This window comes from Pleurodeles waltl, chromosome 11, assembly GCF_031143425.1.
Source record: "Pleurodeles waltl isolate 20211129_DDA chromosome 11, aPleWal1.hap1.20221129, whole genome shotgun sequence".
NCBI lineage: Eukaryota > Metazoa > Chordata > Amphibia > Caudata > Salamandridae > Pleurodeles > Pleurodeles waltl.
In genome coordinates, this window is record NC_090450.1 from 933,000,523 (window position 1) to 933,021,879 (window position 21,357).

Sequence of the window (21,357 nt, forward strand, 5' to 3'; positions counted from 1 at the left end):
TTACTGCTCAATTACTTCAAATGCTGCTTCAAATCCAATATGAACGTGGTAAAGTGTCTGTCCTACAGATGAGCTAAAAGGGCATCAACAACAAACCAGAAACTTAGAGGGATTTAAGCATACATGCTTCCTAAGGTCTTGGACACTCAAGTTGCGATGCTGAAATTGAGCTTAAAATTTGGAGAAGACTTTCCTCTACCTTACTTCGAGTAGGAGAGAGTCCCTTAGTGAGGGAGTACTCTAGAGGGAGGATTTTAAAAAGAGTTTGCAAGAATTTGATCTTTGATTGAAAAAGTTTTGATCTTGAAAACTTTTGCTCGGGAGGACTCATAGATGCAACTAGGCTGATGAAGTTGCCTGAAGATTAGACAGGCGAGTCTGAAATTAATTCTAGCCTCAATCGTAACATCTGTATCATCCACCTTCCAAACTGGACCTTACACCACAAAATATCACTTCTCTTGACGTATTTGACATACCCTCGCGTGTGGTTCTAATGAGAGAGAGCCTGGCAGCTATAAGGGGTTGCAAGGATGAAACAAAGTCAGAAATGTAACATTTATTATGACTGTACAGGGAATGTGGGCGACACTGAAACAGGCCTCTCTCTGAAAGATAAAGACTGGTCCCAAATCCCTAGGACTCTTTTGTCGAATCTCGAGAGGTCACAGTCAGCCAAAGCGCTTGGAAACAGATGAAATGAGCTACATACATGTGCATTATTTAGAAAGCACGTGGAGCTCCAGCAGCAATGCCCTCCCAGTCACACTATGTGCACTGAACGATCCCAAAAGCCTACAAAATAGTCTGGATTTCGGTTACGCTGCTCATCCTTTCTTTTTTATGGCTGCAATTTCCCTAAAATTGCACTTAAGAACAGGCAGCACACTATTAAGAATGCAGAACTTACAACACACAAAAATGCTCAACAGGCCAGAAAACCGCGTCACCAGCGTCAAGTGGGGCTCAAGGCAAGTACTTCTAGGAACATAAGGCTCCCGTCTGACAGAACCACATCCAAACTGATAAAAACTGTTGTTAATCAATGCTGTCCCGCGAGGGCTCATAGGCACGTGGTGGGGGTGCTGTAGGGGAAGCCCAGGGCATCTGCTTGGCTCTGTCCCGCCTCGTGAATGGGTTCTACAGTTCATTCTCTTTCAAAAAGCAATGATTCCGCCCTTGTTGGTCGTTAACACATACATCACGGCTGGCATACCAAAGAAACCTTTGTTCCTAAGGCTGAGGCCAAGAGACGGGCGATTATGGAGAATTAATGCACCCCTTTGAACTAGGAAGCGTAACGATACAAATCAAATTACCCTTCAAGCTCGTGGCCCGTCAGTAGCACGGATGCCAAGCGACAGACGGGCAGGGCTGCCTACTTCTGCTGAGTACCCTGCCGGAAACCCCGCCTTCCAGGCCCCCGGGCCACGAGATGCCACAACACAACAGCGGCCGCACCCCTGCGATGGCACGGAGACAGGCCGACACCAAACCTCGTGACACTGGTGCTTCGAGACTCCAGGGTGGCACAGAGCGCGACCAATGGCATAAAGCAAAATGATGGGGCCCCCGCTGCAAAACTTGGGGAGGGGCCCTAAAGATTCCCATGTAGCACAGATATTCATAGGCCATAGGCAGAATGAGCCCGCTCCCCCGCCCCCCCCCCCCCCCACCCCCCCTGAAGACTTGGGGCCCACCAGATGGGCTACCGCTACACCTGGGCATCAGGGGCTTAAGTTACGGCCCTGACAGTGACGCTACTGTACGCATCACGACGTGAACGTCACTTTACAGCGTGCCTGTGGGTTAATCGGTGCTTTAAATGGGCAGGTACTGTCCGGTACCGAGCACCTGCTCTTCTATAATTAGAAGGAGAAGTACCTGCACTTCTCAGCACTGCTGCAATGCATTACACTGGATGAGTACCGGTACTTCTCAGAAGCAAACTCAGAGAGTGCCTGCACTTCTATACTTCCATTTAAAGCACTGCAAAGGTTTACAAAAAAATGGCACATTAAAAACAAACCAGAAAGCATGTCACCTTAAAGAGTCACATTCAAATAATATGTGCTTTGGGCACTTGTAAATTACAATTAACTTTGTTTTCAACCTAATGTCCAGGAGTTCCTTTCCCTGCAAGCCTTAATCAGTTGTAATAACCCATCAACGTAAGAGATAATATAATGGGAAACACAGGACTGTGCTGGACTGGACTGGACCTCGTGTTTTTAAAGAACATGTTCCTCTCCTGTACCTGGCAGATACAAATGATATCCTGTACTACCCCAGGCTCTCTAGGAGTAGGCACACAGGTCCTGGTATGCCCTAGGGCAGGAGCTGCCGATTTTGGAACTGCGGAACCCGGTTTGAATCTCGGCATCGGCTCAACATCTTATGATTCTGGGCAAATCGCTTAATCTCCCTGTGCCTACCAAAAAATGAATGTGTCCTTTCGTAATGCAAGTGATGCTCATGTAAGGTGCTCCAATACCATCGGGTTGAGTTTGCCCTATATATAGCTGCAAAAAAAAAAAAAGTCGAATTTCCTCTGCTCTTGTAACCACAGCCCTGGTTTAATCTGCTGTTTGTTGTGAAACACAGAGTTCACCGGGGTAGGGCGGTGTAAGTAAGTGGCGGAAGCAAAGTGCTGCAACCAGCCGAACTCCGCCTTGTGGTCCCAGGCCACTCTTCAGTGAGCTCCAGCATGTTCCAGGGCAGCAGATGCGCAAAATCAACAAACACAAGGTGCATATTAAAAGGTGCAAGAAGTAAGATGACACGGCATGCCAAGCAGAATCCCACAGACCTCGCCAGGGGTCTAACGCAGCCCCCTGGGGTGCCGGTACCCACTTTCCAACCCATCAGTGGGATCCACTGCTTTAAAGGGCCCCTCAATCAGCCCAAAGCAAATTAATATTTGTGGTATATGGGAGACTCAAGGGTCTCTCATCACAATCTGGAGGAGCGGGGCACAATTTTACATTACGTTACTGGACCTAGCCCTTTGGGATAAGCTAATTGTGTTAAAGTCCACATGACACTTCTGGCCCCAGCAAATCAGTAAGTCCCGCCTCAGGACTATGCGTGGGTGAAGAATTCCGCTCCGCCAGCAGAGTTTCCCCCCGATAAACTCTGCAAACTGATGCGGAGCGGAGTTTTTTCTCTCACTCGCCAACATTAATTTGGCGGGTGTGAGAAATCAATAATTTGGGAAGCGTAAGTTCGTTTTCTGAACTCAATCGCTCACGGTAGGCCTCGACCACTCACGATGAGAAAGCTGCTGCTCGCGTTGAGATAGCTGCCACTCGAGTGGCAGAAAGAAGTTAGCACCCTCTAGTGCTCTGCGTGATGTTGTTCACGCTGAATTTACAACACGGGAGAAACTCATGCATAGAAAATCAGTGCGAACAGCACAACTTACCCAGACTCCGCAGGCCGCGGAACTCCGGATAGCGCATCAGAGTTTCTTTTTAGCACTTTGCGGAGTTTCGCGTGGCAGAACTACGTGAACTCCGCCCAGGCCTACTCTGGACCTAGAAGCCCAAGTTGAAAAAAAATAATGGAGGCTTCCAACTTCTCCATTGGGCCTTATGTCTAGCCTTTGTACCTTCCAGTGGTTCAGTCAGTGTTTAAAGTGTGGCAGGTCCCTCTGGGTTTCAGACCCAGCAGTAATTACAAACAGACTTTGAAGGCGGTCCCTATCAGGCTGTATATTGCAACCCTTTTCTGTGAAAACTCTGATCGATATCACAATAAAGAGATCTTAAAAAGGATTGTATACAAGCATTTGCAATGCAATGGGTCTCAAGTGTTTGCTCGAGTTAGAACTATTAGCGCTGTAAATTCCTAACTGGACTTTTCTTGCCACATAAATTGAAAATGAAAAGTGAAACAGTTGCCATAAGTGAGCCAATTCAAAGTGCCACGGCCGTCACGAACATGAGCGCGATGGAGAGACACAAAAGGAAAAAGAAGTTTGCTCACAGTCAAACTATTGGCAAACATTCAATTATCTATGTAACAGGGTCGGGGTTCAAGGCGGTAGCAAAACCGCCCCAAGGAGGGACAAACCTAAAGCATTTTCCAATGATTACAAAGGATTTTTGAAAGGCAAGCCCATGAACGAGTGATAGTGATGGGCGGGCGGTAGGCGTGATTAAAAGCCCACAGATAGATTACAACAGGCCAGAGCACTTGCACCCTCGACCAAAAAACTATTTAGGTAACTCGAGTCAGTGAGGTAACTCCATTTAAATTTCTCACGTTTTACTTAGTTTACTTCTCAAAGAGTATTTAGTTTTTCCAGGATGCCGTTTTTCTGTAGTGTTCTTCAAGCAGTATGTTCATTTTGTATTGTGAACTGGGTCCTCTGTAGGGTAATGTGCGAGCTCAGGGTGTGGTTGGGAGTTTACAACAGACACAACCGAGAAAGAGCTCTGGCACAGAGGTAGAAATCAGTGCCACTTTCTCACAGTGCCTGTCAGAGGATCATAAAAAGGATCAGAATACATGCTCATCCAATCCGTGGACCCTCTGTAGAGTGCACCCAGCAATAGTGGCACATGCCACTTGTAAATGTATGTACGAAAGTGTGTGAAGGAAGTACAAAGCTGTTGATGTATTATTAGGATGAAAGTCGAAGAACAGGAAGTGTTCACAGGTGAGTGCAGGGGGGGTATGCTGAAGTGAAGGACATGCCATGAACTACGTGCAGAAGGAGAGTGTGAAAAGAATGTGCAAGGAAAAAAAGATGAAGCATACAGATGGAGGATTTCAGAATGATGTGCAGAGAGAGAGGGTGCAAGTGTCTCACAGGTGACTGCAGAGGAAGGTGGTGTGAAGCAGAGCTTAATTTTTGCCCGCATTTGCCAGTGTTCAGCATCAGCACCTGTTTCTATAAACTGGCACATATTTATCCACCAGATGGTGGCAATGTGGGCATATATTTTTAGCAGATATCCTCAGTGGCAATTTGATATACGAAAGTGCTGCTGACACTGGCATTTGGAAGCAGTGGCAGGAGCTGGGGCAGCTCCACTTGCAATGGGCGCCTAAGAAATACTTTGAACCACGACACTTAATTTCATACAAATTAAGCACTGGTGTGAAGGGGAAAATAGGAATGATTGCTACATACTGAAGACCACTAACTCATTTCAGAGACCTCAGTAAAGTTTAACGCGGTCTCATATTTTCAGGATTGAAACATTTTCCAATTCTAATTTTTCACAATATAATTGATACTGATTTATCTGATATTGCTAAAAAGTGTTGGCAAAACCAATTGACTTATGTTAGGTGCATGCTCGATATTAAGTGTTGTGTCTAATTGCAGTAACAGAGCTCACAGAGAGACACTCAAATATTAGTCAGGTAGAACGTTGGGGGTAACAGGATTTTAGTTCACTTGTTTTAAGTCACAACATTAATTACATCGGCCACATCTCTTTTTTCATCTCATTAAAGCCCTGGGTTCGGTCACCGATACCGGAGGCTTTAAAATGTTGTCTAATTCAGGCCGCACTAGGGTCGTCCTCGTCAATGTATTTAAACCGTCGTTTTATTTCCAGTGCAAATGTACGAGACCTTTCTAAGCAGTCTCTCATAGACTGACACCCCCCTTCTGTCCTGACTGATTGACTACAACACTCCTGTACCTAAGGGGGACAATACCTAAATTGAACAGATCTGGAATAATCTTTTTTTTTTTTTTTTTTTTAAATTAAAAACTTCACTCTACACTTCTGCTGTTTCCAGGCGCTAGAAGGTGCCACTATTAGCCTGTTTAATTATACTCAATTAACAGACCACAGCAGGTTGGGAAATGGAATCCACCTTGCAGGGATTCATTACATGCTTTAGTGCTGGGAGCTGGACTCACCGAGCCACACTGTCCTCTATCTGGAGCTGGTAACGGCCGGCATGTGATGACTAGGAGGAACATAATCATGTGACCCTTGCTTGAGAAGTCTTTAATGGATTTTTTTTTTTTATAAATCCAAGTGATTCCCTTCAAATCCCTGTGACATATTCAGGAAGGCCTCGCGCACAGTGGTTTTTTGATTGGCACCTCCTTTAGTGCATCTTGCGCAGGAGGCACCCGCTCATAGAAGCCATTTGTTTCAGTGGCGTAACAAAGGTTCCCACTGCCTCTGACCAGCAGGGGGCACCCTGAACTCAGCACCTGGCTTGAGTGAGTGCGGAGGGGGTCCCCCTCTATGTTCTTTGCAGGAGGCCTCCTACAGTTTCGTTACACCACTGCAAGTTAATTTCTTGCATTCCTTGATGCACCATGCGCACGAGGCACCCGCTCAAAGAAGCCCTTTGTTTCTTGCATTCTTTGATGCACCATACACACGACACACCTGCACATAGAAGCCCTTGTTTGTTGCATTCTTTAGTGCATGATGCACACAAGGCACCCACGCACAGAAGCCATTCGTTTGTTGCATTCCATGATGCACCATGCACACAAGGCACCCACTCATAGAAGCTTTGTTTGTTGCATTCTTTAGTGCACCGGGCACACAAGGCACCCACGCATAGAAGCTATTTGTTTGTTGCATTCCTTGATGCACCATACACACAAGGCACCCACGCACAGAAGCCATTTGTTTGTTGCATTCCTTGATGCACCATGCACAGGAGGCACCCACTCATAGAAGCTTTGTTTGTTTCATTCTTTGATGCACCATACACACAAGGCACCCACTCATAGAAGCTTTGTTTGTTGCATTCTTTAGTGCACCGCGCACACAAGGCACCCACGCATAGAAGCTATTTGTTTGTTGCATTCCTTGATGCACCATACACACAAGGCACCCACGCATAGAAGCCATTTGTTTGTTGCATTCCTTGATGCACCATGCCCAGGAGGCACACACTCATAGAAGCTTTGTTTGTTTCATTCTTTGATGCACCATACACACAAGGCACCCACTCATAGAAGCTTTGTTTGTTGCATTCTTTAGTGTGCCATGCACACAAGGTACTCACGCATAGAAGCCCTTTGTTTGTTGCATTCTTTGGTGCACCATACACAGAAGGCACCAACCCATAGAAGCTTTGTTTGTTGCATTCTTTAGTGCACGACACACACAAGGCAGATGTGCATAGAAGCCATTCGTTTGTTGCATTCCTTCATGCACCATACACACGAGGCACCCACTCATAAAAGCTTTGTTGCATTCTTTGATGCACCACGCACACAAGGCACCCACTCATAGAAGCTTTGTATGTTTCATTCTTTAGTGCTCGTAGCACACAAGGCACCAGCGCATAGAAGCCCTTTGTTGCATTCCTTGATGCACCATATACACAAGGCACCTGCTCAAAGAAGCTGTTTGTTGCATTATTTAGTGCACCATGCACACGAGGCACCTGCTCATAGAAGCCCTTTGTTTGTTGCATTCTTTAGTGCCAACGCACAGGAGGCACCCATTAATTGAAGCTTTGTTTGTTGTATTCTTTAGTGCACCGCGCACACAAGGCACCCACGCATAGAAGCTATTTGTTTGTTGCATTCCTTGATGCACCATGCACAGGAGGCACCCACTCATAGAAGCTTTGTTTGTTTCATTCTTTGATGCACCATACACACAAGGCACCCACTCATAGAAGCTTTGTTTGTTGCATTCTGTAGTGCACCGCGCACACAAGGCACCCACTCATAGAAGCTTTGTTTGTTTCATTCTTTGATGCACCATACACACAAGGCACCCACGCATAGAAGCCATTTGTTTGTTTCATTCTTTGATGCACCATACACACAAGGCACCCACTCATAGAAGCTTTGTTTGTTGCATTCTTTAGTGCGCCATGCACACAAGGTACTCGCGCATAGAAGCCCTTTGTTTGTTGCATTCTTTAGTGCACCGCGCACACAAGGCACCCACGCATAGAAGCTATTTGTTTGTTGCATTCCTTGATGCACCATGCACAGGAGGCACCCACTCATAGAAGCTTTGTTTGTTTCATTCTTTGATGCACCATACACACAAGGCACCCACTCATAGAAGCTTTGTTTGTTGCATTCTTTAGTGCACCGCGCACACAAGGCACCCACGCATAGAAGCTATTTGTTTGTTGCATTCCTTGATGCACCATACACACAAGGCACCCACGCATAGAAGCCATTTGTTTGTTGCATTCCTTGATGCACCATGCCCAGGAGGCACACACTCATAGAAGCTTTGTTTGTTTCATTCTTTGATGCACCATACACACAAGGCACCCACTCATAGAAGCTTTGTTTGTTGCATTCTTTAGTGTGCCATGCACACAAGGTACTCACGCATAGAAGCCCTTTGTTTGTTGCATTCTTTGGTGCACCATACACAGAAGGCACCAACCCATAGAAGCTTTGTTTGTTGCATTCTTTAGTGCACGACACACACAAGGCAGATGTGCATAGAAGCCATTCGTTTGTTGCATTCCTTCATGCACCATACACACGAGGCACCCACTCATAAAAGCTTTGTTGCATTCTTTGATGCACCACGCACACAAGGCACCCACTCATAGAAGCTTTGTATGTTGCATTCTTTAGTGCTCGTAGCACACAAGGCACCAGCGCATAGAAGCCCTTTGTTGCATTCCTTGATGCACCATATACACAAGGCACCTTCTCAAAGAAGCTGTTTGTTGCATTATTTAGTGCACCATGCACACGAGGCACCTGCTCATAGAAGCCCTTTGTTTGTTGCATTCTTTAGTGCCAACGCACAGGAGGCCCCCATTAATTGAAGCTTTGTTTGTTGTATTCTTTAGTGCACCCCACACACAAGGCACCCACTCATAGAAGCCCTTTGTTTTTTGCATTCTTTGATGCACCATGCACGCATAGAAGCTCTGTTTGTTGTATTCTTTAGTGCACCATGCACACGAGGCACCCGCTCATAGAAGCCCTATGTTTGTTGCATTCTTTGATGCACCATACACACGTGGCACCCACTCATAGAAGTTTTGTTTGTTGAATTCTTTAGTGCACCATGCACACGAGGCTCCAGCTCATAGAAGCTTTGTTTGTTGCATTCTTTAGTGCACCACGCACACAAGGCACCCGCTCATAGAAGCCCTTTGTTGCATTCTTTGATGCACCATGCACACGAGGCCCTGGCTCACAGAGACCCTTTGTTTGTTGCATTCTGTGGTGCACCATGCACACGAGGCCCTGGCTCACAGAGACCCTTTGTTTGTTGCATTCTCTGGTGCACCATGCACACGAGGCCCTGGCTCACAGTGGGCCTTTGTTTCTTGCATTCTTTGGTGCATTACACACACGAGGACCCCTCTCACAGAGACCCTTTGTTGCATTCTTTGGTGTACCATGCACATGAGGCTCCGGTTCGTTGGTCTGCAATGATGGCACTTTATAGCGCAGGGAGACACGCCAATCCACACTGATCAAAAATAAATGCACTTCACACAGAAGTAGCAACATGGCTCTTGCCTATGAATGACAAAGTCTCTCCTGGGCTCGGTTTGTCCCAATTCACCAAGAGGCCACTTGCACTCAAGTCTATCAGATTACGTGATTTAGGAGCTATGCGTTGAGAAATACTGCAGTATATCAAGTAACATTTTTACAAAAAGGACTATAGTACTCCAACACCCTTAGAAACCTCTATGACGTCGGTACACAACATATGTTTAGGAGGACCGGATCGAAGACAACTTTTCTGGATTTCCTGATAAGATACATTTACATACAATGATTCGCTCATTTGGGTAGGACATGGATACCCTGGAAAGTGAGCATGGATGCAGCATCCCTGTACTAGAGGTCGTCGTCCTCAGTTTATTATCCAAGACTTGTGATACAGAGGTCAAGGGCTTACCCGGTTTTCGTCGTAGATGATCTGCACCAAGCTGCGGTGCTTTGACTCAGTAGGGGGCGGGGAAATCGGTTTCTCTGGTTCCGGAGGTTTGGCTGCTTCCTCTTCTAATTGTTGCTGTTAAAAGTAAAAAAATAAATAAATAAATCAGGTTGTTGCAGGGTTCAAAAATAGAAGCACTCAAGACCATGTGAGTCGATCCCTAGCTGTCTCTTGCGTACAAAGCTGGAGAGGGCCCGTTACCCCTGTTGGATAAGCATGCTGACACAGTAAAAACACCTCCAGTTCTCAAGAAAGAACTTGTGATAGGGAAAGATATGGCCCATTTGCATTCAGTAGACCAGTGGTTCCCAACCTTTTGGCTTCTGTGGACCCCCACATTTATCGTTACTGGAGCCTGGGGACCCCACTGAACCATTATTGGAATCTGGGACCCCCCAACTGAGTCATTACTGAAAGTTGGGGACCTAATCTGTTAATATTATTTAATTTTCTAAGCAATCGCGGACCCCCTGAGGAGGCTTCGCGGACCCACAGTGGTCCCCGGACCACAGGTTGGGAACCACTGCAGTAGACCAAGCGTTCCATTTGAGGTTCCACATATGGCCACTGAACATTACCACCTCGCCTGGTAGGTACCCTCCTGCTTGTTACCTGCCTGGTAACGTCCTTGGTAAGAGCCCTGGGTTCTCAAACTTCTGGTCAGCGCTGTGCTGACTCCCAGCACAGTCTATACATATACGCCAAAGTAAGTAGCACATGCACCGCAGCAAACTGCAAAATGCAGGGACAGCAATTATTTTGCTAAGATGCAGTACACCTCAAAAATACAGTGATAAAAAATAATGTGAAAACCAGGCTGAGTGGAAAACTACACACCATGGACACAGCCTCCTAGCAGACCTTTCTCCAGGAGGTTATCCTCAGGGCATCGCAGTGAGCTTTGGTATAGGAAGTCTCACTGAAAACTTAGCCATATTTAGGTTTGGTGATTCCAAACTAAACCTCACAAAATGGTATAATTTATAGACCATTTCACAATAAATGTACTTTTGCCAGTAAACAGTGTACATGCGTTGATCCTCTAAAACTAAAAAGCAAACCGGATTATACACAGGGCCACTGGAATTATGTGACGAGAGGACAAAACTATGTGGCAAGGTGGGCTGAATTAAGCACCAAGAAATGCAAGTTATGGGGCACATTTTGGGCATTAGTACTTCATTATTTTGTCATTTATACTGTCTGGGCAAAGGTTTCAGCTCATTATTGTCACTTTATCATCCTAATACAGTGTTTAATTGGTAATTAAAAATGTGCCGGTGCACAAAGCCATCCTCTTAAACATGGGTCTGCTGCAACTAAATGTGCGAACACGGAATACTGAGGCAGCATAATCCTGTAGCCATGTCGGGCCTCTTTAATCCATTTACAGCCACTCCACTGCCCCTTCAGTTCACTCTTGCAGCTTTCTGCCTTCTCCCATTGTGACACTTTTTCGTTTTTCTTTTCCTCCGTCTTTCCCATATGTGTCTTTTGCTCACAGTAAATGCTTGAGGCAGAAAAAGAAGTGCCGGCCCTCAAAAATAAGTGCTGGTGCTCTGCACCGGAAATAACAAGCACAAATTAAGCACTGCTAATACAACAAAAAAACAACTGAAAGCAGACCACTGAACAACTATGTACTAATTAACCCAATATCTAGTGTCTTTTTCAAAGAGGGCACAAACACATTTACATTTTTGTTTCAAAGAATGTTTAACACACAATATTTAGTTCTCATTTGGCTGTTACAGCTGAGGGCATAGATTTATTATTTAATTAAAATCTTTATATAGCCAGCCAAGAATAAAAAGTAATACATGCGCTTTACATATTACCATTAAAACGAGGAACTAGAGATACCTCAAGGAAGGGAGGGGAGAATAACTAGCAAATTATTTATGACCCAGGAATTCATGAGTCGTCGATTAAGGTGAAGACTTCTTTACAGCAAAAATATGCAGATTAGAGGGTAGGTGACCAAGTAGAATGAGTTTGTTTAGAGGTGGACACCATTTGAGTAGGGTTAGTGTAGGAATTTTTTGAACAGATGTGTTCAGTTGCACATTTGGGTTCCCCCCCCCCCCACCTTCTTAAGATGGTTGGGATGTGGTGTTGTCCATTTTGCCAAGGTACAGGTTGGCTTTTAGGTACCCGTCAACAAAAGGATCGTCTTCAAAATCCTAATCCACGCTCACAAAGCCCTCAACGACACCAGACCAGCCTACCTCAACAATCAACTTAACCTCAACTTAACACGCCAGCTCCGCTCTGCCGACCTCGACCTCGCTACAGTCCCTCGCATTCACTGCACCACCTCCGGTGGCAGGTCCTTCTCCCACCTCGCCGCCAAAACCTGGAACTTCCTCCCCACCAACCTACGCAAGATAGCGGACATCCTGTCCTTCACAAAGCACCTCAAGACCTGGCTCTTTGAGCAGTAGCACCCCCCCCCCACCCTAGCGCCTTGAGACCCTACTGAGTGAGTAGCGCACTCAACAAATTTATTGATTGAAAAATAAGAAAAACGGGTTACTGGCAGAGGCGGCTTCTCCGCTATGGCGGAGGAGCGTCATCCCCCGCCAGCAGCTGCAAACCTTTTCTATAAAACAATAATAAACTATGTTTATTATTGTTTTATAGCAAAAGGAGTGGGGCCACGGGGCAGTGACTGGGGCGAGTGCACAGCACTTCCCCCTCTGTGCGCATGTATGGTTTACCAGCGGTCTCGGGCCGGCCAAACACAATGCTCACTGGGCTCCCTCCAACCCAGCAATGCAGGCACTGCGTTGCTGGGTTGGAGACAGCAGGCAGAGACTTCCACTCTGCCATGGAACACCCGATCCTAATGCTGGTTTCATGCTGCCAGCAGCATGAAAGCAGCATTAGGATTGGACACAGGGCAGGCTGGGAGCCTGTGCCTGCAGTCCAGTCGAGGAGCAGATGGGAGTGGCGAGGTGCGGTACAAAAAGGTATTTTTTTTATTACTATTATTTTTTTCTGTCGTGTTTCCTCCCTCCACCCTGCCACGCACCACCTCGCCTCGCCCCCTTTCCCCTCCCGCAAGCCGCCACTGGTTACTGGGCGTGTAGAAGTTATAAATAAAGGTAACAAGAACCAGAAACAAGTGTTTCATGTCATGTAGTAAAAAGTCAACTCCTCAAATGGACCTTGGGGGTAGGAGCCAATTTTTGCCTTCTCTAAAGTCACTAAGATGGAGCTTATGTCCTGTATCTGACCAAAACGTCATTTTGACTTCTGCACAACTGTAATAAATACGTGAATGCCGGTTTATTGGCAGATTTCTTCCAATAAATGTTAGGAGCAATGCGCAAACACACTCATACACAGTCATGAAGTCTTGCTTCCAAAAATACAGTTTAAGGAGATCACTTCGATCCTCAAGTAGTAATTTTTTAATCATCCTAAAAGTGTATACACAAAGAGTAGGTGGTCACCGATTTGCCACATATGCCTCTAAACTTCTAACTATTCTTCCAAAATTGCTTAGATGGCAGAAATCTATTCTTGTTTGTAGGCACTCCCGAAGGCTCTATCTAGCATTTTGCCAAGTTTTGTCTAATCTATAGCAAGCGGACTCGTTCCACTCTTCCTCTTAACAATTAGTGCAAAGAAACCCATGGTGAACAAGCGCTCTACAAATTGCTTCAGCGTAACAGTTATGCTATTCTGCAGTATATTTCCACATAACTAAGGATTTATCACGGTTATCAAAAACGAAATTCTGCCTTATAATGTTCATGCTTTAAGGAAGACATAAAAAAAAGAAAATAAAACAAGCACCACATGTGGGGTTCAGCAGTGGCAGACACCTTGCAAACATTAATTAATTCATTTCATTTCATTTCATTTCAGGTGATGATAGCTGTATTCCTGGCGCGAAACGTTTGCGTAGACAGTACAAAGTTATGAAATGAGAAAAATATTAAAATAACACAGCCAAAGAATTTGCCACTGTATGATTTTATCTTCCTTTGTCACGTAGCTCCAGGAGTTCTCTTTATCGGTGTGAGCCACAGGCCAGATTTCTGTCCCATCTCCAGTTTGAAGGCAACATAAATGGTTTAATCTTCCAGTCTGAGGTTATGGCACTGGCTACCTCTTGAAATGCCTTTCAGTAGAGTCGTTAGGTAGGTCAGAAGGCAGGGGAAGGGTTCTGCTAAGCCATCCACAAAGCTCTGAGTACGAATTGCAGGGAGATTATAAAGCGTAGCTATCAAAGGCTTCTTGGTACTTCTAACATATCAATCATGGTGAGCTTCAGAAGTCTAGAATCTCAATCCATCAATAATGGCACACACCCAGAAACATTTCTGAGATATGGATCACCACAGCTCCGAATACAAATGCCGTTCATTCTTCCTTCAGTAGCCTCTTCTTCATCTGTTAATTGGCTGCCAAACATAGGATAAAGAATGCACACAAAATCCTGACCAATGCCAATTAAAGGTTATTCCTAGCCGAAACGTAGCTACATTTTTCCTCTTGAACAATACTGGGTGTACTCTTCCCATTGGGCTACTCAATTATATATGCCTTAAACAAGAAGGTAAATTAGGAAGAGGTGTGGCAATTATACCCAGAAAAGTGGTACACTGCAAGAGTCTGAAGAGTGTATTGTTTTTCACTGCTCAATGTCTCACAGAGGGACTGAAAACTATGGATGTGGCACACAACAAATTCTATTTCAGCTATCACCATATGAGAAAGAAAATCTTCAGTTTGGGGACAAGTGATGGAACTCATGATAGGAAACTTTAGGTCACCCTCAAATAGCATCTTCCCGTCCACTTCAATCTAATCTAGACCTGAACTATAAATTATCCCTTTTTTTTTTTGTTAACACATTTTATTGTTATTTTTCTGTGTGGTACATCAGGCTGTAACATTACTTTGCTTACATCTCAAATAACACAATAGTCAGACAGACTTATATAATGATAATAATAACTGGAAAACTCCCCAGCCACCCCCCCTTCGGTACATTTCTCATCATAAGGTGTACCCCCATCCTGTAGTGGTTTGATAATACATGGTGTTCCAGCCCTGCACCCTCCTCTTTACATGAACGCCTGTATAGCTTTGCTGTGTTGTCCTGGCTCTCATCTCTCCTTCCTTCAAAATATCTTCCGGGACCGTGGTTGTCCCTCAAGTTCCGAGTTGGCCTATCCTGTCTCCCCCCCCCCATATCTTCTCATATTTCTTGTCTTTGCCCCTATCTCTGTATATTTCCTTTTCAAGCATTCAACATCTATCAATGGCCTCCCACCACTCGTTATGACCTGGTGCCGTCCTTGAACCCCACCTTCTGCCTATGTCCCTCTTTGCGATCATACAGCCTAGATTGATCAGTGGTTTTTGGTACCTCGTGTGGTAGGTTTGGTTCCATTCCCCCAGAATCACTGTCTCCGGTGTCATTTCTAGATTAGTCCCCGTTGCCTGTTCCAGGGTCTTCCCAACGTCCTTCCAGAATCTAGCGATCCGGGGGAAACTCCATAATGTATGGTAGAATGTGCCCATGTCCCCACATCCCCGTAAACGCTCAGCATTTGTCACCCTCCCTATCCTATAAAGCAAGGATCTTGTATAGTATACCCTGTGCAGTATTTTAATTTGTATTAGTTTGAGCGCTGCTGGAATGGCTACTTCGGCCGGGAATATAAGCGCCTCTGCCCAGTCTGCCTCCTCCAGCTCCTTACAGTCTCTTTTCCATCTCTCCCATAGATTGGACAGTGAGGGTTGTGTGTTTCTCATAATTGTGCCATAGGTCTGTGATATTAGTTTCCTTTGTATCTCGCCCTCCAAAAGTCTTACTTCCAATGGGGCAGCTTCTTGTGTTTCCTCTTCTGCAGGGATACTATGTTTCAGGGCTGCCTGTAGGCGGGCATAATGTAACCATTGTGTGTCCGACATTTGATATACTGTTTTGAGGTGTGAAAAGGGTGCCACCCCAGTTGCATCCCATATGTCAGCTAGTTAGGTTATCTCAATGTTGTGCCAGTCTCTATATCCTGTTAAGGTATTTATCTTAGCTATGTTTGCTAATCTAGACCCTTCTCACAGAGGTGTCCTTGGGGTCAAATGTGTAGCCCATCCCATTTCTCTACTGAGTCTTTTCCATATCTGTATAACCGTCTTTGTTGCAGGGCTAAATGCAGGGTTCAAGTTACCTCCGTATAGCCAATGCATTTAACTATTTTTGTGCATCAGCTTCCTAACTCCTCGAAAAGCCCATTGATTTACTATGCTTAGTTGTGCCGCCTTGTAATACTTCCAGATATCTGGCAGGGCTATACCACCCCTCGTATTTTGACCTTTGTAGTGTGTGTAATTTAATTCTGGGCTGCCCCCCTGACCATAGTAGTGTGTGTACCAGAGAATCTACTTTGTGAAAGAATGTGTCTGGGATTGAGTAGGGGAAATTGTGTAGAACGTAGGAACGTAGAGGAATCGGGTTAAAGCCACCATCTTAAAAAGTGCTGCCCTACCCATCAATGAGATCAGGAGGGATTGCCAATGTCTGACTTCTATTTCGAACCTTTGCAGCAGGGGGTGTAAATTGGTTTCATAGTGGAGGTGGGGACTGCCAGAGACCCATATGCCTCGATATTTGAACTTCTCTAGCTCTACCCTTAGTGGCAATGTCATTGTTCGGTCTGTCTCCATGTATCCACAGATAATAGTAATGATTTACCCCAGTTTATTCAAAATCCTGATACCTCCCCAAAGGCCGGAAAAATATCTGCTAGGCGGCCTATTGAGGAGGGCGTCCGAGTCAAATACAGTAAGATGTTGTCTGCATACAACGAGATCCACTCTTCCTCGCCACTATTAGTGGGCCATCCTCTGATCAGTGGTTCCATTCTGGCCAAGCCTTCAATAGCCAGTGCGAAAAGCATCAGCGACAAGGGGGCATCCCAGTCTGGTCCCTCTATGGAGGCCAAATTCTCGTGAGGTGTATCCGTTTACTCTCATTTTCGCGGTGGGCCTATTATATAGTAGCTCAATCCATCTCCAGAATTTCAGACCAAATCTCATTTTAGTCAGTATGCCGAACATGTATCTCCATTCTACCAAATAAAATGCCTTATTGGCATCTAGGGAGAGAATGGCGCTCCCTTTGGCCGAATTTGTTATCAAAGCCAGATAATTATGGAGCCTTCGGAGATTCAGGGCAGTAGAGCGACAGGGTATAAACTCGGTTTGATCCGGGTGGACCAGGGTCGTCATTACTTTTCTAAGTCTGATTGCCAATGTCTTTGCCAGTATTTTAGCATCAACATTTAACAACAAGATTGGGCGATAGGAGTCTCCCTGGTCTCTGGGCTTATTTGGCTTAAGTAGAAGGATAATCGTCGCTGTTCTCATGTCAGAAGGGAGTTCTCCGGTTTCAAAGGCTCATTTTAAGGCCACATGCAAATGTGGCATCAGCCCCTTACCATGCCTCTGAAAAAACTTGACGGGGAACCCATTGGGGCCTGGGGATTTCCCTTTCTGTAACTGCCCCATCGCTTCTATAATTTCTTCCTCTGTAACCTCCTCCTCTAATTCTGCAATTTGCTGTGGGGATAAATGCGCCATCGGGCAGTCAGCTATAAAGCTATCTATTTCTGCCTCTGGGATGGTTATGCAGGATTTGTAAAAATCCTTCAGTTGGGCTGCCAGTTCTCCCATTACCTCCTTGGGGTCCCTTATTAACTCCCCTTGAGCTGTCCAAACTTCTCTAATAAGGGAATCACTTTGTTCCTTCTTGCCCAACCATGCTAGTAGTTTACCTGCTTTATTCCTAGCCTCATATAGACATTTACCTTTTAATAGGTATTGTCATACTTTTTCTCGGGTCACTATATTGTATTCCTCCCTTTTTTGTATCATCTCCTTTTTAATGTCCTGTACCGGTTGTGTTGCATATCTCTGCTACAATGTTATAAGTTCGCTTTCTAGTGTTAGTAATCTTTTCTGTCTTTCCCCTACCTCTCCTGCTATGATCACACCTCTGATAGTAATTTTGTAGGGTTCCCGCAGGGTCACCGGACTTTCCACCAACCCCTTGTTTTCAGTGAAGTATTGCTGTGTTGCATGCCCTACGTCTTCAACCACTTTCGCGTTTTGTAATCGCCATGTTTGCATCCGCCACCCACTCCCTGGTGGTCTGGGTCCAAGAGATTACACCATCTGCAATGGGGCATGATCACTAATCCCCCTGGCCAAATACTCCACCTCTTTGATTCTCGGCAGCAAATCTGCAGTGAAGAAAGAAATAATCTAATGTGGAGTGAGTGTCGTGGGCGGCTAAATAGTAGGAGTACACTTTTTCCTATCCGTGGAGGAATCTCTACACGTCACTCAGGCCCATTGCCTGTGTGAACCCCTCCAGTTTTTCCGTGGTTGGGCGTCCTTTCTCTGACTTATTAGCCCTATCTACTCCCGTATTCATCACTAAATTGAAATTGCCTCCCATTAGTATTGATGCAGGTGGCGAGGTCGTAAATATGGTGCCAGTTTTTTGGAGCACCTCGACCTGTAGTCCCGGGGGTAAGCATACATTGACTAACAATATAGGTATGTTGATGTACTTCCCTGGTATTGCTATGTAACAGCCATATTGATCCACCCACGTGTGAGTGGTGTGAAATGGGAGAGCTTTTTTTAATAAGCACCATGGCCCCCCTGGATCCAGACGTAAACTGCATATGTCCCACTGTCTTGTATTTCCCCCTTTTCCATGGCTTTATGTTGTGCATCCATGAGGTGGGTTTCTTGCAGGAATATTATATCTGACTTATATCTAGAGAGAGCTTTGTGTACCAGACCCCCCTTGAGCTTATTCTCTAACCCATTCACATTCCGTGTGAGGAGGGACAGTTTCTCGTTGCTCATGGTAATAGTTTCAGCAAGAATAGTCTGTCCTTGTCTACATGATTGTTCCCCCTTAAACCCATAATGACCTTTGTACCGATGTCCAATGTCCCATCACCCCTTTGATTGAACTGAACTGTTAACCATACCCCCAGCTTCCCCCCCTCCCTACCTTACCGTGCTGTGATTGTAAAACTAACCACCCCACCAATTTACTGCATGTGTTAGCCTGAACCCCCAAAAGGGGACCCTCGTTCCCCTTTGCAAGTTTCTCTGAGGTGTAGACCAGTGCCATCATCGTAGTTTGTTTTTCACTGTTCATTGTTCGGTGTCTGCCGCCCCGCCCCCGAGGGCCGCACAGGAAGATAGGAGCTGAAGAGGGACGAGAGGCATCAGCGACGCACTTCGTCTCCTCTCTGCGTGGTCCTGCTGAGCCATGTCTTTAGCACTGTTGATTAGGATTCGAGTTAACCATTTGCCCAACAGGTCCACTGTCACTGGGGTCACCTGAGGGGGCTGCTCCCCCTCCGAATCGGTCCCCGACCGACTGTTCTGTACCGCTTCCTCTGGCGTCCGAAGTGAGTTCCTTCCATCTGCTGCCCATCCGAATCCCAATTCTTGTGTCGGGGTGGCAACAGACCGCGTCGAGCCCTCTACCTCTCCCCTGTGTTTCTTTTTACTCGTAGTCCATGTCTTGGTGCCCTCCTCTCTGATTCAGTTTCCGTGGTGAAGACCCTGTGTCTCTATCCATTCACAGGCCTCCTGAGGCGATATTAAGAAATATGTATTTTTCTCGTGTACGATCCAAAGTTTCGCTGGATATAGTAGTACGTATTTTATGTCATTGTGGCGGAGGACCTTTTTGACTGCGGTAAATGCTGCCCCTTTGTTTCTGCACCAGGTTTGTGTAGTATGGGTAGATGTTTATCTCTTTTCCTTCAATTTTCCAGGGGCCCTTTTTCTTTGACTCTTGGAGGATCACGTCTCTGAAGTTCATTAATCTCACTATTATTGTTCTCGGTATGCCCCTGGTGGTGGAGAGGTCACCGGGATCCTGTGGGTCTGCTCCACCGAGAAGAATTTGGTGGGTGTGTCTCCGCAGCACCACATTGCTCAGCCTTCTCTATGTAAAGTTCTAGTGATGGGCCTTCCATCTTCTCCGGGACTCCCACCAAACAAATGTTGTGTCGTCGAGACCGACTTTCGGCATCCTCCACTTTGATTGCCAATGTTCTCAGTTCGTTGTTCATGAGTGCCAGTTTCTCTGCAAGTTCTTTCACCTGCCTGGCCGTTTCACCTAACGTGTCTTTTGTTGCTTTAACTCGGTCTTTTAACTTGTTGTGGTCATCACGCAGGAGACCTAACACCCCAGCAAGCATTGCAATTTGATTCTCTAAGGCCTCCTTAGATTCCTGGTTAGCCGCCAGAATTAATGTGATGTGTTGCGTTAGCACCCCTTCCCCTCCAGCCATCTCCCCCATATCACCCCCCGGTGGGGGCCCAGCTGGCATGTCCTTGCCAATCCATTGTTTCCCCATGATTTCCTGGAATGGGGAAGAGTAGATGATCACCCTCGGTGCCTCCATTCCTGATGTCACACTTCCATGGCCACCCAGTTGCTGCTACTCGGTCTCGCACTTGAAGGCCAGCCGCTCGATTTGCCCCTAATGTGGCCTGGATTAATCTTCCCACACCTCGCCGTTTATTCATGCGGTTTCAACCTCAGTGTTTCAGGCGTGCTCTCTTACCAGGTCCAGCTCGCTCTATGCAGTCTCCAAAAGCTCCTCGGCGGGCCTCTCTTCTGTGATATCAGCCACCATCATCACCTGGTCATTAGCACGTTGGTGCACCTGGTGATTCAGTAGGGTATTCCACTGTGTTGAGTGCCATCTCTGAGTTGGCGGCCACCTGTGCTTCTCTAGCTGTCCAGCTCGCCACTATCCCCGTTGTCCGGTACCAGTCTCATTGCCACTTCTGTAGTACGCTGTGGGCTGTTTCTCTGGATTCAAATCCCTAGCAGCTTTATCTGTGGCACATCGCTGCGCTCCTCTTTCTGGTGCACCAGGGTACACTGCATGCCTGTTTTACTGCGTGGGCCTTGCAGTGTAAAATGGCGGCATCTTCTTCCCTTCCAGCTTCAGGCTCCCCTCTGTCCCCGCTACCTTCTGGCTATCGACGCGAGCTCGGGGAGCCTCCTGTACTGTGCCCCTCCCAGCGCACTGCTGCGTCTTTGGGGGCCGTGGTACTTGCCTGCCTCAGGGCTGTCCCGCTCCTCCCTGGCACCTCAGGCCCCCGGGCGCTCGCTTATCTACTCGGCCTCACTTTCAAGGTTTCCAAAATGGCAGCAGCATCCCGCTCCTGGACTCACCGCTGTCCTGGGATCCTGCAGGTCCTCCGTTGGGTCTTTGTGGCCCCCCCCGGATCTCCCTCAGGGAGGCTCCGCTTGTTTTATATGGTAAAGCAGGTGTCGCAAGAGCCGCGGCCCTGGGCTCGCATCCGCCTCAGTGCAGCCTCCTCTGCGCCTCCGTGCCGCCCGCTGGTGCTCTCCACTGTGCGCTGGTGTCTCTGGCTGTGCCTCGGACTCCACGGGGTCCTC

General features: G+C 46.4%; 1 protein-coding gene across 9 annotated transcripts in view; it reads right to left on the minus strand.

Moving 5' to 3' along the window:
• NCOR2 (nuclear receptor corepressor 2) overlaps window positions 1-21,357 on the minus strand; it is a 1,084,598-nt gene that overhangs the window by 708,881 nt on the left and 354,360 nt on the right. For all 9 annotated transcript variants that reach the window (XM_069215021.1, XM_069215023.1, XM_069215022.1 and 6 more), the window contains one exon: window positions 9,843-9,956. In XM_069215021.1, the coding sequence (XP_069071122.1) occupies window positions 9,843-9,956 (114 nt within the window). The remainder of the gene's footprint in view (window positions 1-9,842; window positions 9,957-21,357) is intronic.